The following is a 17,834-nucleotide window of genomic DNA, read 5'->3' on the forward strand; positions in this document are numbered from 1 at the left end:
TGTGGAAGGGGATGTTTTACCTTTATAGTTTGGGGATCATGCATGTGGGAGATGAGGCTGGGATGAGTACATTCTAGAACTCATAGAATAATCTGGTTCTGTGGTGCCAGTGGGCTCAGAAAGCTGCAGATGGTCACTACTGAAAGAGACCCTGAATGTGATTACTCTCAATTCACAGAAAAAGAGCTACCTCACATGCTTCCTGTACCAAATAGCACTACCCTCAGGGCTTATGTGATTGTATACCTCACGGGGTGTGAGCAGCTCTGAGAGCTAGATGCCTGGAGAGCAACTCAACTTTCTTCCTGTAGTTTTGCTCCTGGGACCCTGCCAGGGTGGTCCAGCCATGAATCTATTTCTAGATTCTGAAGAAGGGAACGGCAGGAGACTGGCCTGGATCTCTTTGGCCTTGTGGAAAGAAGTGAGCACCTTCACTTAGGAAGAAATCCATATCCCTCCCTGCTACAGGAAAAATACAAGGAAGTGGGAGGAGGAAGGTCTGGCTAAGTGAAGTAGACACTTCATTTAAGGGAAACTTAAAATATGAAGTATACCTAATAAAATGTAAAAACAAATGTTACTTATACAAAACCAAGATTATAACCAAGGATACAAATTATATAAAAGTATATATAGTGAAGAGTAAATAACATATAGTAAAAATAGTAAATAATAGATAACAATAAACCTTTTCAAAGGCGATCCTTTGACTCATTTTAATTCACCTTTAAAAAGGTGTCCATTTCACTAAACTTTGTAGAGTATAGCATGTTCTATTTAGATAATTTCTGAGGAGAGCCAATTTAGTGAGTTGGTCTCCAAATAGCAAGGGACTTTAATTTATCTTGTGATTTTTAATAGTGTTTGGAATCTGAAAAATATCGAGTTAAATGTGTCCTTTAATTTTGGATTCTTTTAACTTTTAGGATTCTTGTTCTCCATGTGTCTAATTATTGGGAGCATTTACAAGACTGTCAGAAAGATAAGGTTCCCCCCCCTTCTCTGTGATAATAAATGTTCTTTTGCCATTGTAAAGCTGAAGTGTCCATCTCTGTTAGTGTTTGCATTAGCCTGTAAGAGCCTGAAGTTTATAACCTAGATTCTGGAGAGAAACTAGCAGTGATAGGTTGCTAGGAAAATCTCTCAGCTAATTAAACAACGTGCCTTGAATTATTCTGAGCCTCTGTCCTGCTCAGTAATCCTGGATCAGTTGAAAATGAGGCTAATTTTTAGGTTTGTCAAAACATAAATTAGAAATAAATGAAAGTCTAGACATCCTATTTTCAATAATTAAAGAAAACCAGAAATAAAAAAATGTAATTGTATGAAAATGTTCAAAACAATTTGATGTTCAGGAACAATGGAATACTTAAAGAAATTATGATATATCAAAATACTGTATTTTAGTTAGGTTAGAAATCATAGCTCCCTCTTTTATACAAATCAGTAGAAATAGGTACAGTTTAATATTTTTACCGTGTTACCACTTTTCAAAATAAAAATGGGACAGAAGGGAGCCTGTTTAAGATTATCCAGATTGGAATTAATTTTGCGACTTGAATATATTAGAAAATGGGAATTAGATCCTCTAATGAGGACCAGGCCCCAGACTATTCAAATAATTTACTTTTCTGTTTGGAGTTATATGAGTGATTGAGAAGAAAGTCTGAGAGGAGGCTCACGATGTGGTGGGGGCAGGGGGGGTGATTACATGAGTATATAGCCAAGGAGCTGTTTTAAGCCTGACAACTTCATTCTATTTTATATTTCCAGTTGTGCTAATCCTAAATCTGCTGTAAGAATCTGTTTTCCATTTCCTACTAATTTTCACCCTCTCTAGATGTTATTTTTTGAGCAGTTTTCAGAAATCTGCTCCTTGATAGAAAATTATCTTTCTGTAGATACTTAGCCAAGACATACTTGGTTTTAACTTAATTTCACTAATATTCATGTTTGGAAGAAAAGTAAAATTGCTGTAAAGGACAAGTCAACTAGTATTTGTGGTGTAGACCTTTGTAGCTTTATTTTATTAAATCTTAATTTTTCCCTTTGGCCATCTGATGTTTTAATTTTTATTATAACCTTTAATTTAGCTATTGTTGGTTCTTAAACACATTTTCCTGCTTAGTCTCTGAAATTCCAGTGAGGGGAAAAAAACAATGTAAAAAACATGCCAGACCATTTCTTATTAAAGAGCATTCAGTCAAAAAGTTGAATCTGGACTATAAAACTCCCCTAGGTGCCTCCATGGGGTTCTAAAGCATTCGCATCATGAAGGCCCAGAGTGTGCTTTTTTTGCCTTTAGCTCACTGTGCTTTTCTTTCTTGTCTTTTTATTCAGCTGGAATGCTTACAAACTGCTAAGGCTGAGATCCTGAGGAACCCAGCTGGAGAATGCCGTCTGAACGCTGCCTGAGGTTGGGCCTGTAGGATGCTTCCTTGCTTGGTGTAGTGAACCCCGAAATAGTTACCCTGCACATCCCAGGGCTTAGTACAGAGCAAGGCTCAAGACGTATTTGAAGGAATTAAGTAAACCAGTTAGAGTGTGTATGAGTTTAGTGTCATAGCACATGGGTTAACCACTGTGATCTATTTACGGGTCAAACCTAGGTACATCTCATGGTTCTTTGAATGATACTGTTTACTATATTTTTTTATTTGGAATGTTTAAAAAAAAAGAATACTTTTATAAAGGTAGATGATTTAAAAAAGAATCAGAAAACTATACTTGTATAAATATCACCATCATCCCCTTTAAAGCAATCATTCTGGGGAGTATGATATGTATTCTCAAAATACTCTCAACATTCTTCTAATAATTCATTTATTTAACAGATATTTATTGAGCCAAGCACTCTACTTGATGCAGAGCATCCAGCCATGAATAAAAGAGAGAAGGTTCCTGCCTTCATAAAACATATATTCAATGGAGGAAACTGATATCTAACAAATCACACCCAGTAACAATGCAGATATAATTGTGAAAAGTGCTCTGAAGGAAAAGTATAGGGTTGATAGAATGACAAAGTGTCTTCCTGAAGAAGTGGTCTGTAATTTGAGCACTGATGCATGGGGTGACATGGGGAAATGCTCTGGGGCAGGAAGGAACTTGGCACATACCCAAACCTGTGGATGCAGTCAAGAAGAAGACACAGGGCATTTTTTTGAATATTCAAAGTGGACGCAAGTCTTTATCATCCTCTGAGGAAACAGTCAAAAGGATCTTCAGAGCAAAAAATGAGAGGTGTGAAACAGAGGAGATTCTTTTTATTAATTAAGAATTGTGTATGTCTATGGAATAATGAGACTGCCTTTCTTCCACAACTCTGTAACTATTAGAGTTGACCGGTTCCAAAAATATGTTCAGACATGGAAGGAGGCATTGTTACAGCCGGTCCAGTGCTGCTTCACTCCCCAGAGCCAGTCCGTTGCTCTAGATCAGCGTTTCTTAGTGGGGGATGGTTTTGCTCTCAGTGTACATTGTGCAATGTCTGGCAACATTTTTGGTAGTCACCGGAGTTGGGGATGCTATTGGCATCTGGTCAGTCGATGGTAGGGATCCTGCTGAACATCTCACAATACGCAGGATGGCTCCCCATAGTAGATAACGATCTGGCCCCAAATGTTCGTTTCACTGAGGTTGAGAAATCCTGCTCCAGATGTGGCATCCAGCCTATACAGGCACATAGAGACCATGGTATCTGTCTGCCACCACCTTAGCCAAGTGATTTATTTCTAACTACCAGGATCTATGTGCTTTTTTCTCAAAATTGTTTTTTACTTTAAATCTACCATCTCTGCTTTTATTGATCCACTCTGACCCCTCTGCCACCTGTCCTCCGCTGCACCATCATCTCCGTAATGGTCTTTCCTTCTCAGCTATGATTCACAGCTCTCCCTTCCCCACCTTCCAGACTTCCCTTGTTCCCTGAGGAACTGTTGCACTGTGATTGTCTGCTCTGCTGTATAATCTCCTTACCCTGAAAAGCTCCCTTCCCCTCCTGACTTCACTGAGACCTGTCCTCTCCTGAGGCCCACTTGGAGCCCTGCTAAGAGCCCTCCTCACATCTCATGTATTTGGGGGGGATAGGTAGAGAGATTGTTGTCACCTGGGATGTGGTTTTGCTTCTCCATCATTACTCTTCAAGTTGGTTGTCTGAGAAGGCAACGATAACAAAATACAACAGAGACATGCTCATTCTGATGCTCTTCAACTCTCTCTCTCTCTTTCTCTCTCTCCCTCCTCTCTCCTCTCTCCTCTCCACTATAGTTAGGGTCATTTCCCCTCATTTACTGAGCATTTGGCGCCCAGATTACAGTGTTCTTCCTCATCACAAACCCGTTGCAATTTCCCAGTGTCCTCAGTGTCTGCAAGGAGGATCCGTCCAACTTGGTGGCCTCGGATCTTCAATCTGCTTATCTCCAAAAACCTTGTTCTACTGAGACATCAACTCCCATGGTCACACCTTGGACCTTGCATCCCAGTAGTTGCTCTGTTTGTGATACCACTACATCAGCCACTTTACTCTTACCAGGATCTCCTCTCCGTCTAGCCTTCCCTCACTGTGGTTGTACTTCGACCTCCTTGCAGTGTCTCATCTACTGGCCTTGCTACTTTCTGCCAACACATCATCCCCTTCTTTCCCTCATGTCCCTTCTGATCCAGTTTAGATTCTATAACTTTTATTTTTTATTTTTATTTTTTAAATTTTATTTTATTTTTTTAATGTTTATTTATTTTTGAGAGAGAGAGAGAGAGCACACAAGCAGGGAAGGGGCAGAGAGAGAGGGAGACACAGAATCTGAAACAGGCTCCAGCCTCTGAGCCCAACGTGAGGCTTGAACCCATGAACTATGAGATCATGATCTGAGACAAAGTTGGATGCTTAACCGACTGAGTCACCCATTTTCTACAACTCTTTAAATCCTTGATTTCTCTTCCTTCCTGTGTTTTTGATGCATTTTCCTGACAAAATTCCAACCCAGATGAACCCAGATATCCATGTTTCCTTGCCTACATTGCCTAGTGGAGATGGTTCCACTAAATCTTTATATTTAACAAACCAAAAAAATGCTAAGAGTTTGAATATGTGTTCCTGGTATGCCTGTTTCCTCCCTCCTGCTACTCAAAGGGCAGTCCTTTTCCACCACGGAGCCCATCCCTCCTTCTGTATTTTGAATACTGTCTTTGTTAACTTCCTACCAACCTTTCGCTGTTGATTGTGTCTGCACTGTGTTCTGGAGACACAGCTGTGTTTCTGTTACCCTCTCTATGTAGATGAGTCCCAGATTTACACTTCTAGCCAAGCCTCTCTGTGAGCTGCAGACCTTGTCCTTCCTTGTTCTCAAGGTTTTGACCCTTGACATACTGTTGTGAGCACCGTGCTTCCTCCTACCACGGGATCCCAGGACTTGCTCTCCCCTACCTGGAAAACTCTTTTTGCCACAGTAGCTCCTTCTCATCCTTCATCCCCCAGCTCCAGCATTATTGCTTCTGGGAGGCCAGATTATTTGCTTAGTGTGTAACTGCCTTGCTAAACTCAATGTTCGACAAGGGCTGCTACCAAGTTTGGTTTGTTCACCATTTTATCTCTAGTATCTAGCATGGCACCTGGGTAGGGTAAATGTTTATTGAGTGAATGAATGAGGGGAGGAATGAAACAAAACTATTCATTTATAATTAAGTCCCTCTCTGTATAATCTTTATTACTTCTTAATCATCCTCTAACATATTGTGTCTTCTTTGCTTATTATTTTGGCCATTGCTATTAATTGTTAGCATTCATTTTAAAGTATATAAAAATTATAAAGTGTTCTATAAAAAAGAAAAATTAAGTTCCATTATGGAGTTAGTAGTCTGCTTACTAAAATACATAGGGCTGTTTTAATATTGATGTATTTAATTTGTATAGAAATATTTTGATCATAGAATTGAAGTGATTAGGGTACTCACCTGATAATTCATCAATAGACTGAATTGAGATAATCATGAATAATTCTAGCACTATCATTTTTTTTTTGGTCCAGTCTTCTGTTTTTTGTGTGGTCTGTTTAAGAAATGAAACTCTTCATGCTACTTGACTGCTTTTGATTTGTAAGTATTTGATATCTTATTGGTAGCCTCACTTGAAATCTACTTGCATATATTTTGTGTGTCTAAATACTAGGTAAGCATTGATAGAGAAATTGACTTGAATTTTAAAATTTGAAATGCAAATGTTTAAAAACCAGATAGCTGTTTTGGAATTTACATGTTAAAAACTTAGTAAACTCAGTCAAAATTTACTTTGTGAAAATGAGACCCTGTGAGAGTTCTGTGATCAAAAATGTTAACTCTGTCAGCTGCAAATAGTGATTTGCACTATGGTAGAGCTTCATCTGAGTAGGGTGTACCATGTTATCAACATCATGTTCTGCATTTGATTTTTTAGTTTTTGCTATCAAATCCAGAATGAAAGTTACAGACTTGAAGTCATGAATAGTCCTGTGCCGTGAGACCTCATTTATTTATCTCCGTTACTGAATGCTGACATATGGTCAAATGGTTGTATCCTGTCATCACTAAAACGCAGTCTGCTGCTTCGAGAGTGGGGGCTTCCCATGTTGTACCCACAGAGGCTGTGCCCTGTAGAACTTATGGAGTTCAGGTGGAAAGGAATGAGGGACATGTCCCCTAGGAACTTGTACACCGTCCAATAGGACCATGTTGCGAACCATATGTATAATTAAAATTTTCAAGTAGTTACTTTTAAAAGAAATAAAAAGAAACAGGTAAAATAAATTTAACTAGTTTATTTTTAATCAGTATACCCCAAATATTATTATTTGGATATGTAATTAATATAAAAATACTAATGAGATATTTTGCATTCTTTTTTCATACTACGTCTGACATTGAGAGCATTTTACACTCACAACACATCTCAGTTTGGACTACCCACATTTCCAGTGGTTAGTAACCACCTGTAGCTCATGGCTATTGTATTGGGCAGTGTAGTTTTAGGGGATCCCTCAGAGGAAAGACTTTTGGGGTTGCCCTGGGGAAGCCAGGTCACCTTCTGCCCTTACCTGTAAGTTTTAAGGTGGCAACATTGCTTCCACAGTCGACCTTTCCCAATTTTAGGATGACACTCAAATCTGTATACCCTTGGCAAATGTGCCTCATGTTTTATGTGGTGTTTTTTTCCCAGTAATTTAGGAAGTTTTGGGAATATTCTATTCCTTCCTTCTTCATTGTTTCCCACATAACAGAGGGACATTGTTGGGAAGCTTAGTATGCCAATTTGATATAAATTATAGATGTCAATGCAGCCATGTGCAAGCATGTATCTGCTCCCCATCTTAATTCAGACATGGTACTTAATGGTCTCTGATTCACCCCCTTCCTTGTTTATGATTATTGACTTCATCAGATGGGCCTGCCTCTTTCCAGCTGTGTTCTGTGGCCACACAGGCTTTAACATTTAGAGGGTTGAAGTCTCTTGCAGGTTTATATCTGAGAGTTGAGTGGGAAGTTACTTTCAGAATACAATAAAGACTTGTTGATTAATAGGCCTTTATTTCTTGCCAAATGTTGGAGTATTTGTTTCTGCTTTTGAAGATTCCTAACATATTGGTTCCAAAATATTTGGAATCTTGTGCCAAGTGTTGCCTTAAATATTTAGCATGTTGTTTTCTTTAAGCTTGAATATTTCAAGCCCAGCTGAATGATCCTGTGAAATTATGCAGCATCACCATTGTTTCAGAGCTGAGCCCTTTATCTTTTGCCAAATTTCAGTTTACAGCTGCTCTTTCCCTGGCAAGATGTATTCACTGTCAATAGATATCTGAAATGCAAATACTGATTCAGTCTTGATAATAAGGACATAAATTGTGGCACTATATTTGGGAAATGAATAAGGAAACACTTGAAGGCAATTATTTTAACATATTCTACTGTTCTACAAATGAAATTTTAAAATATATTTATTTAGCATTTAAAGTGATATTAAAAGGGAGAAATGAGTGTATCTAATAAGTTGTCTATGAGTATTTCAAATAAGTAATAATTGGAATCTGTTTTTCTATCTCCAAACTTATCTTAGTTGCAGTGCAAAGATAAATATTTTTGAAGCCTGATTTTAGATATTTCTTACAACTATTTCCTGTTATTATCTTCATGTGTATTCTTTTTAAAAGGCAGCTTTGATTTTGAGATAACTATGCATAATATAAATACAAAGTTAGTACAGACTTTGTGACCTTTTACCCCTGCGATCAGAGATTTTTTAGATCTTTTTCACAGCTTGCCATTTTGTTTTGTTTTGTCTTTATCTTGTTTTTGTTTTTTTTTGTTTTTTTTTTTTTTAATTTTTTTTTCAACATTTATTTATTTTTGGGACAGAGAGAGACAGAGCATGAACGGGGGAGGGACAGAGAGAGAGGGAGACACAGAATCGGAAACAGGCTCCAGGCTCCGAGCCATCAGCCCAGAGCCTGACGCGGGACTCGAACTCCCGGACCGCGAGATCGTGACCTGGCTGAAGTCGGACGCTTAACCGACTACGCCACCCAGGCGCCCCAATCTTTATCTTGTTTTTTAAGCAGGAGGCTGAATTACAGTATTGTGTTCTTGGTGATAGGTGCTCAAAATGCATGATCTTGGACCTTTGGTTTTGTCATCTGTAGAATAGAGATAATAATGCCTGCCTCATAGGGTTGTGATGATGATTAAGTGAATTAATAATTATAAATCACTAAGAATAATTCATGGAACATAGGAAGACTGTAAAATATATAAAAATGTCATCCTTTTAGGAAAGATTTTTCAAAAATTATCCTAAAGCTTTACTTTAGCTGATGTAATATTTCTTTTACTATTTCCTCATTTCTTTAATTGAGTAATGCTAATTCATCTCCATTCTAGGCTTTGCATAGAAATTTGTGTTAAAAGTTACTTATGCTTCTGAATGTGGTTTTCAGTTACTGATTTTAAATGTGGATAGCTAGAGCTGCTAGATGAATATTCGATGACAGTAACCATTTCAAAACTCACTGCTGCATTCCAACTGAAAATAATCTTCCCACCTTCCCACAAGAACTTCCTATATCATCACCTCCTGTCAAGTTTTTTTTTTTCTTTCAGTAGTTCTAACATTTCTGAGGCTCCCCAGTCAGAAATGTCCAATAAAACTTATAGGCTGTTCTCTGCATTTCATAGGAAGCATTTGTTTCACCTTAAAGTGGAACAGTCTGTGTCGAACTGCGGTTTACAAGCCAGCTGGCACCACAGGCCGGACAGAGCTTTGTTAAATAAACTAAGCATGCAGACTAGGCCAGTGGCGACTCCCCAGCTTCCCTGACCGGTTCTTTCACATTCAGAGGGGAGAATTGGATGCAGCAGTTGTCAGGATAGGAGAGACGATCCTCAGTCATCCCCATGGTATCTTCACTCAGCTTCAAGAGGAGTCCGAAGGCCAGAAACAGGGCTCGATGGCCCTTGTTCTCATTCTGGGAGTAACTTGTAACTGGTGCCGCTCACCAATCCTGGTCTGATGTCAGTTCTGAGATTTTAGAGCACTGTGGAGACTGTATTCATAGATGTAGGCTGGAATTGTTCAGAGCTATCTACACAGTCAATGTATGGCCTTACTTCTACATGATTTTGGGAAGGTCTGGGGTTTCACTCAGGAGTTTTGTTGTTGTTGTTGTTTATTTTTGAGAGAGAGAGAAAGAGAGAGGGCACAAGCATGAGAAGAGCAGAGAAAGAGGGAGACAAAGAATCTGAAGCAGGCTTCAGGCTCTGAGGTGTCAGCACAGGGCCTGATGCGGGGCTCAAACTCACAAACCATGAGATCATGACTTGAGCCGAAGTCAGAGGCTCAACCAACTGAGTCACCCAGGCACCCCACACCTAGGAGTCCTAAAGGACATAGGATGAATATTTTAAAATGGGGTAAGGAGTGAAGGGCTAAGTTTCACAATGAGTAAATGTAACAGTTTCAAAAAATAGAACAGCAAATAAAACTGTATGGTCATTTCTAAGTCTAGTACAGTGACCACATACAGAGTTTGAAGGCTGATAATACAGATATATTTTACTTTCAGTCTTAGATGTTTTTCATTTACGATGACATTTTTTTTGATGTTCCCCCATGATACATGATTTCCCAAGTTTAATACTCATCTGCTATTGTTTATTCATTGCTTTTTACATGAGATAGTCAGTGGCAGCCCCTTTTTCTCTAATCAACATTTAGTCAGTTTTGTTTTATTTATTATTGTAGTATTGTGACCTCTGGGGAGACTTAGTAACTTTCCGTATCTCTGGTGAGTCTTTTAGGTCCCGTGGATTCTGTGCTAGATCAGTGCATGGTGGTGATCATGTTCTGAGCTTGCACCACCCCCACATAGTGGTACAGAACTAGAGAAGGAATCAGAGACTCAGGAAGGGGGTCATAGAGGGGAGAGAGTCACATATATACACACATACAGATACACATCCAGAGAAAGCTTTGCACTCAGAGATGTACATGTATTGAGGGGACAGAGGCCAGAATCAGAGGCTCACTGGTCCACAGACATGGACCATACACAGACAGATGGACACACACAAAAACACAAATCCAGAAAGAGAAGCACTGGTAGGAAAGAGAAAGATACCCTGAAGGGGTGAGGAAAAGAGAAAATTAGAGAAAAGGAGAGCAGGGGAATAGTAGAGAGGAGGGAAACGGAATCACAAAGGTCACATTCTTGTAGTGTGCTGCGATCTGCGCTCCTTACACAGGTGCTGAAGGAGTGAGGGGGCACCAGGGACAGCAGGGGCTGGTGGGAGAAAAAGCATGTTGACACGATTGCTCTCTTTTGTAGTATTCAAGAAATGCTGACAGGCCAGAGGCTGTGCCACTCGGAATCTCACAATGATAGCGTCTTGGCAGCGCTGAATCAACAGAGAAGTGACGGCATCCTCTGTGACGTCACCCTGATTGCTGAGGAACAGAAATTCCATGCTCACAAGGCAGTCCTAGCAGCATGCAGTGACTATTTCCGGGTAAGTTGGGGTAGCTTGTTAAACGGAGGATGACAAAGTTTCCTGAAGTGTCCTGCATCCATCAGTCAGATGACGGTCACCGGAGTTGTGAATGTTGGGGAACTTCCCTGAACAGAATAAGATTGGGGTTGCAGTGGGATCCTCCCTGGCTTGGTCATCTGGATGTCCCTCTAGCGGAGAGCAGATCTCTCTTTTGCTTCTGAACTGAGGGGTATTTGATACTTTACCACCATAAGGCAGTGTGGCATTACGGTGTGCCATAATGCAGTGTGAACTGGGGGATAGGATGTATCTAGATCCAGGATCAGAAGGACAATCTGTAAAACAGTTTGTTAAAATTTAAAGTGCTCGTAAATCTATGTAGCGTTTCTGTTTTTTTTTTTTCTATGCATGTTCTTGTCTTCATGCTTTCCAACTGTTTGCTCCAGAGACAGAGATACAATTGGCCTAATGGACGTTCATGGTTGTTAAGTGTGTGTTGCTGAAGGCATGTGGTCTTGTTTAGTAGAACTTTAGGGTGCGATTTTCAGTGGCTTATGAGATACAGTGGTATGTTTGTTGCTTTATTTTATTTTATTTTATTTTATTTTATTTATTTCCAGTGTAATTAACATACAGTGTAATACTAGTTTCAGGTGTATAATATAGTGATTCGGCACTTCCATACATTACCCAGTGCTCATCACAAGTATGCCCCTTAATCCCTATCACACGTTTAACTCCTCCCCCGCCCGCCACCCACCTCCCCTCTGGTAACCATCAGTTTGCACTCCGTAGTTAAGAGTCTGTTTCTTAGTTTGTGTGTGTGTCACTCTCTCTGCAACCCCCCCAACCATGATTGATTGTTTTGTTTCTTATATTCCCCATATGAGTTAAATCATATAGTATTGTCTTTCCCTGACTGACTTATTTTACTTAGCATTGTACTTTCTTGCTGTATGCATGTCAATTTATGTTTATTGCTTTTTTGAAGATTAAAATATGCAGTATGGTTATAGCTAACTAAATGCCATTTATTTAGTACTTCCTATGATTTAAATGGTAGAAAAAGGACTTTGTATGCATATCTCATATAAATGAGAATAGAAATTAATTGTGAATTTTTTTGGTTTCTCTTGCTAAGGTCTCAAAGTGTTATAGAAACCAACTTAAGCCCATGGGCAATTTGTTGGTTTTATTTGTTTTGTTTTTTTTTTGTTGTTGGTTTTATTTGTATAATTCCAGTCATAATCTTAGTTTTATTTATTTTTGTTTTTATTTTATTTTATTTTATTTTCATAATCTTGGTTTTAATGTTTAAGAGAATATCAACTGCACTCAGTTGCCAACTAGCAAGTAAAAAAATTTTCAAAAATGCCAAATCATAAAAGAAAGTCTTTTTTAAAAAGTGTTTTAAATATGATGAAACCCAGTAATATAGAGGATCTAGAGGGAAATACTTGAAATGTCTATAGATTAAAAGAAGGAATAATTCTCAACTGTAGAAGTGAAGCAGAATATCTGAAAAGTGACCTTTTAGTTCCATTAAAATAGTGTTACATTTTATACACTGACGCATCAGGCATTAATCTTCCAGAAAGGCTATATTATTCAGGGAGCTTTTCAAACAACATATTTTGGGTTGTTCTATACAATACATACACGTGGGGCCCCTGGTTGGCTCAGTCGGTTAAGCATCTGACTTCGGCTCAGGTCACAGTCTCAGGATTTGTGAGCTTGATCACCACATTGGGTGAGCTCAATCCCCACTTCAAGATTCTCTCTTGATTCCTCTCTCTCTCCCACTCTCTCTGCCCCTCATGGGACTCTCTCTCTTTTTCTCTCTGCCCCTTGCTCACTCACGCTCTCTCTCTCAAAAAAAAAAAAAAAAAAAAGCGGGGAGGCTCCTGGATGGGTCAGTCAGTTAAGCGTCCAACTCTTGGTTTCAGCTCAGGTCGTAATCTTGTGGTTCGTGAGTTCAAGCCCCACATAGGGCTCCATGCTGATAGTGTGGAGACTGCTTGGGATTCTTTGTCTCTCTCGTTCTGCCCCTCCCCTGCTCACACTTTCTCTGTCTCTCTCAAAATAAATAAATAAACTTAAAAATATATATATATAGCATGTGCACATTATATAATAATATAATGTAGTAAGTTTTGTCTTCCTTTAGACCATAATTTAGCCCCTCCTATTACTTAGCTTCTCTTCTCTTAGGTCTCTGCTGGTTGGCTTTTTAATTTAATTTTGGGAGACGGTTTGATTGTGTGTGTGTGTGTGTGTGTGTGTGTGTGTGTAAGAGAGAAAGTGTGTGAGCAAGTGCATGCTACTTACTGGCCTTGAACAGTGTTTGCTGCTACTCCCAGTCTTTCATCTCTTACCACAACGCCCCTGATACTCTGGTAGGTTACGTGAAGAGTGCCTCCTTTATAATACCTGTGTTACAAAGCTCATGAAGAAAGTTTCATTATTCCCATCGTGCAGATAAGAAAACCAAAGTGCAGTATGTTTAAATAACCCACCCGAGGATCGCCAGATATTAGGTAGAAGAGCTGATTTTCACGCGCTGGAGCATGTTTCCTTGAGTACAAGAAGTTGTGCTTTATTCCTTCAATCATGTGACCTGCTAGAATCATACACTGTTCTTTCAAGCTCACAACCTACTTGTGAGATGAAAGTTAAGTGACTTTTGTAGTCAGTGTTCAGATGGAGAAACCAAAACAAAGCTGGAACAGTTGGCACTTTTAACTCTTTTCTAGGCACAGTGTTGAGTGCTGGAGTTACAATGTTTAACCAGACGTAGACCGAGCTCCATGGAATTTGTAATATAGATAAAATACTAGAGGTAGTTTTTGCGTTGTATTCTGCCTCTTTTGTTAGCTTTTGTGACCCCCAAACCTAGAAGCTGAATAGTTCCTCTGGTCTGTCAGCTCTAATAATCAATGGTCAATTCATTCTCACATCAGCAGTTAACTGGACTGTTGACTAGAGGCTGGATGACCTAATTTGGCCTTGTTGGTAGGTCTGGTGATTGTGAGGCTCTTGGCTGGGGTTTTAGGGGACAGTGGGCATGTATTTCACACAAATAGGCTAGCCTGGGCTTTTTCACATGACAACTAAGTTCTAAAAATGGCATGAGGGTAAGTCTCAATGTATAGGTACTTTTCAGTCTCTCTCTTTGTGTCATGTTTTCTGATGTCCCATTGGCCAAGGAAGCCCCATGGCCAAGCCCAGAATCAATGTAAGAGAGTATATACCAAAAGGCATAGATGCAGGAAGGGAATGAATTTATTGCCATTTTTGCAACTGTTTGCTATCAAGAACTGTCAAGACCGAGATTTTACCATACTTGTAAGCCAGTAAGATAGCCTATGACTAGATGCTGGTAGAAGGCACAAGACTCCAAAGTTAGAGACGAAGGACAGTTTAACACTCCTAGCAACCAGTCTGTGAGTCTTAGCGTATTTGCACATATTCCCTGAGCCTCAGTTCTCGCAAGTGACATGAAGAGGGCCAGCTTCCGTTACCACGCACAAAATGAGCTACATTTATCAGAGAGGATTGTTGAGTTCAGGCAACCCAAATCTTTTATAATGGGTAGGAAACATGTCTGGTTTTTGTTCTGGAGGGACAAATTATTATTCTAGACAGGAAGCATGCCTATCCTTTGCTCTGTAAAGAGACACTGTGTCTTCCAGGATTGCAAGCAAAACTGCCCTTTATTCCAAAGAGAGACACCAGTGTGTCATCCCAAAGCTGTTTGCTATAGAAACATCCTTGGAAAGAAAGTTCAGAACAAAGGACAGTCTGTGCCTCACTCACAATACATGCATAAATACAAGAGAATCATGCAGAATTGTCTTCCAACAACCACATGCCCTAAACTAGAATTATGTTTGTGTTCCCTGTGTCTTATGCTGTACCACAGTGAAACACCTGGAAATAGTCTTCCCGCTATAAAAATTTCTGTATCTCTCACTTTTATAATGTTGCCTCAGGCTTAGTACACAATAAATATTTATTAAGTGAATGAGGAAATGTCTTCTAATTATCACAGAATTCCATGTATATTTCAATTCTTAATATCCTGAAGACAAAAGATATGCAAATTATCGATGGATTTTTCTTTCTAGTGTCATCTGTTCAAGTTAATTAAGTACTTTGATATAAATTAGACTGTGGTACTTTGCACTTCGACATCTGGAAGATTATTTGGCTCTAAAGTAATTGTTTTGATTCAGGAATGGCAGTACCGTAAGAGTGCGAAGGCCCAAGTTTTGATGTAAACTGCTCCTTTACATTGATCTGAGAGTTGGTATCAGCTTTTGTCGCTTAAAGTGTAAATAATGAGCAGTTGAGCACAAAGTACTATAGCTTCCTGTGATTATCAACATTTAAAAAAAGTGAAAACATTCTTCAGTCAAGTAGTAAAATTATTTCAAAAAATAAAAATTAGGTTTAATAACAGCAGTGTAGGTACAACATGGCCGTAGTCAAATGCTATAACTGAGTCAGACTAGGGACTTCTTTTCTGAGTATAAATCGGTGGTGGAAGGAAGAAAGGGAAGAGCTTAGGAGTCAGGGCTGAGTTTGAATACAGCGGCAGGGACTGTGTCTCTCTGTTCACCGTTGTTTCCCAGAGTGCTCAGAAAATAGGTGCTATTCTAATTAATATTTGTTGGGATGTTCATCCTCTTTGCTGTCTATTCTCTGAGCATAGGTGAGTCATCTTACTCCTGTGAACCTGTGTTTTTTCATCTGTAAATTGGCAATTATAAAGCACAACTCTCAGAATGGCTTAATATAGAGATTTAAATAAGATAAGATAAAGAATGTACTAAGCACTGTATCTGAAACACAGTAGATGTTCTGTGAGCATTAGCTGTTCAACCCGGTCATGTTCTGCCTAGCTACTTGTGGGAAGAGATAAGAGTTCATCGTTGGGCTCACCTAGTTGCAGGCTCACTCACCTTTTAAGGGGTCAGAATGACTTTTTGTTTCTATCCTTTCACATCTTTTAATTTTCTGAATCTGACCCCTCCTTGCTGCTTGCTTAGAACATTCTAGTTCTATCCAACTTTTCTCCTCTACCAGCTGTCCCTTCATAAACCATTGTGCAGATGACTGCGTGGTTAGCTCTCGCTCCCCTGCTCAGGTCCTCCAGAGCTCCTCACTTGCACATTTGCCAGACTCCTGGAGTGTGCCTTCATGCTGTGCTGTTATCTTCCATCTTCGTCTTTGTCCTCCCATCTGTTCATCTGACGTTGCAAACATACTCCATTACACCTTTCCACTTTCCAGCCTTGCCAATGACCAATCTTTCCACCCCAACCTCCTACTCACCTCTTACTTTACCCTGTCTTCCAAGGTTTATCACAACCAACAAGTGTGAAGTCTTTCATGAAGTCTTATCCTGTCTACCCTCTTCCACCTCCCTAAAATCATATTCAAGTCCCCATTTTTCTGAAACCTTAGAACTATAGATTTTCTCTCTCAAGGAATTAAAGATCAAGAGAATGAAAGGACAGCCTATGGAATGGGGAGAAAATATACACATCTATCTGTTAAGGCATTAATAGCCAATATATATAAGGAACTCATGCGACTCAGTAGTAAAAAAAATAAGTAAAAATATAAATAAATAAATAAATAAATAAATAAATAAATAAATACTATGATTAAGAAATGGGCAAAGGATCTGAATAGATATTTTTCCAAAGAAGATAAACAAATGGCCAACAGGTACATGAGCATGAGCAGGTGTAAGCTCAGCATCACTCATCATCAGGAAAATGCAAATCAAAACCACAATGAGATATCACCTCACACCTGTTAGGATGGCTGTTAACAAGGCATGAAATAACAAGTGTTGGCAAGGATGTGGAGAAAAGGGAACACTTCTGCACTGCTGGAAGGAATGTAAATTGGTTAGCTACTACAGAAAACAATATGGAGGTTCCTCAAAAAATTAAAATGAGTTGATTTATTTTTGCTTGTGTGAGAGAGACAGAGAGAGAGAGCGGGGAAGGGGCAGAAAGAAAGGGGGACAGAGGATCCAAAGTAGGCTCTGTGCTGACAGCACAGAGCCTGAAGTGGGGCCCAAACTCATGAACTGTGAGGTCATGACCTGAGCCGAAGGTGGACACTTAACCAATCGAGCCACCCAGGTACCTCTGGAGGTTCCTCAAAAGATTAAAAAAATTGAACTACCATATTGTCCAATAATCCCACATCTGGTTATATAGTGAACGTAAATGAAATCAGGATCTTGAAGATATATCTCCCATGTTCATTGCAGCATTATTCATAATAGCCAAGATATGGAAACAACCTAAGTGTCTGTCCACAGATTAATGGATAAAGAAAATGTGGGGTGTGTGTGTGTACCCATGAGAAAGAGGGAAATCCTGTTATTTGTAACAACATGGATGAACCATGAGAGCATTAAGCTAAGTGAAATAAATCATGTAGAGAAAAACAAATATTGTATGATCTCACTTACAGGAACAGAAGGTAGAATGGTGGTTTCCAGGGACTGGGCAGTGGGGGTGAAATGGGGATATGTTGGCAAAGGGTGTAGATTTCCAGTTATGAGATGAATAAGCTCTGGGGATCTAGTTACCGCATGGTGACTACAGTTAACAATATTGTATCATAGACTTGAAAGTTGCTGAAAGACTAGATCTTACAAGTCCTTACTACACACACACACACACACACACACAGGAAAAGGTAACTGTGAAGTGATGCATGTATTAACTAACCTTATTGTGGTAATCATTTTGTGATATATGTGTGTATTAAATCATCACGTTGTATGCCTTAAACTT

At 39.3% G+C, this 17,834-nt stretch overlaps 1 protein-coding gene across 4 annotated transcripts in view; it reads left to right on the forward strand.

Annotated features, from left to right (window-relative positions):
• KLHL32 (kelch like family member 32) overlaps positions 1–17,834 on the forward strand; it is a 251,317-nt gene that overhangs the window by 44,960 nt on the left and 188,523 nt on the right. For all 4 annotated transcript variants that reach the window (XM_043591974.1, XM_043591975.1, XM_043591978.1 and 1 more), the window contains exons 2-3: positions 2,341–2,416; positions 10,848–11,028. In XM_043591974.1, the coding sequence (XP_043447909.1) occupies positions 2,394–2,416; positions 10,848–11,028 (204 nt within the window). In that variant the 5' untranslated portion in view covers positions 2,341–2,393. The remainder of the gene's footprint in view (positions 1–2,340; positions 2,417–10,847; positions 11,029–17,834) is intronic.

Source organism: Prionailurus bengalensis, chromosome B2 (assembly GCF_016509475.1).
Source record: "Prionailurus bengalensis isolate Pbe53 chromosome B2, Fcat_Pben_1.1_paternal_pri, whole genome shotgun sequence".
In the NCBI taxonomy this organism is placed as follows: domain Eukaryota; kingdom Metazoa; phylum Chordata; class Mammalia; order Carnivora; family Felidae; genus Prionailurus; species Prionailurus bengalensis.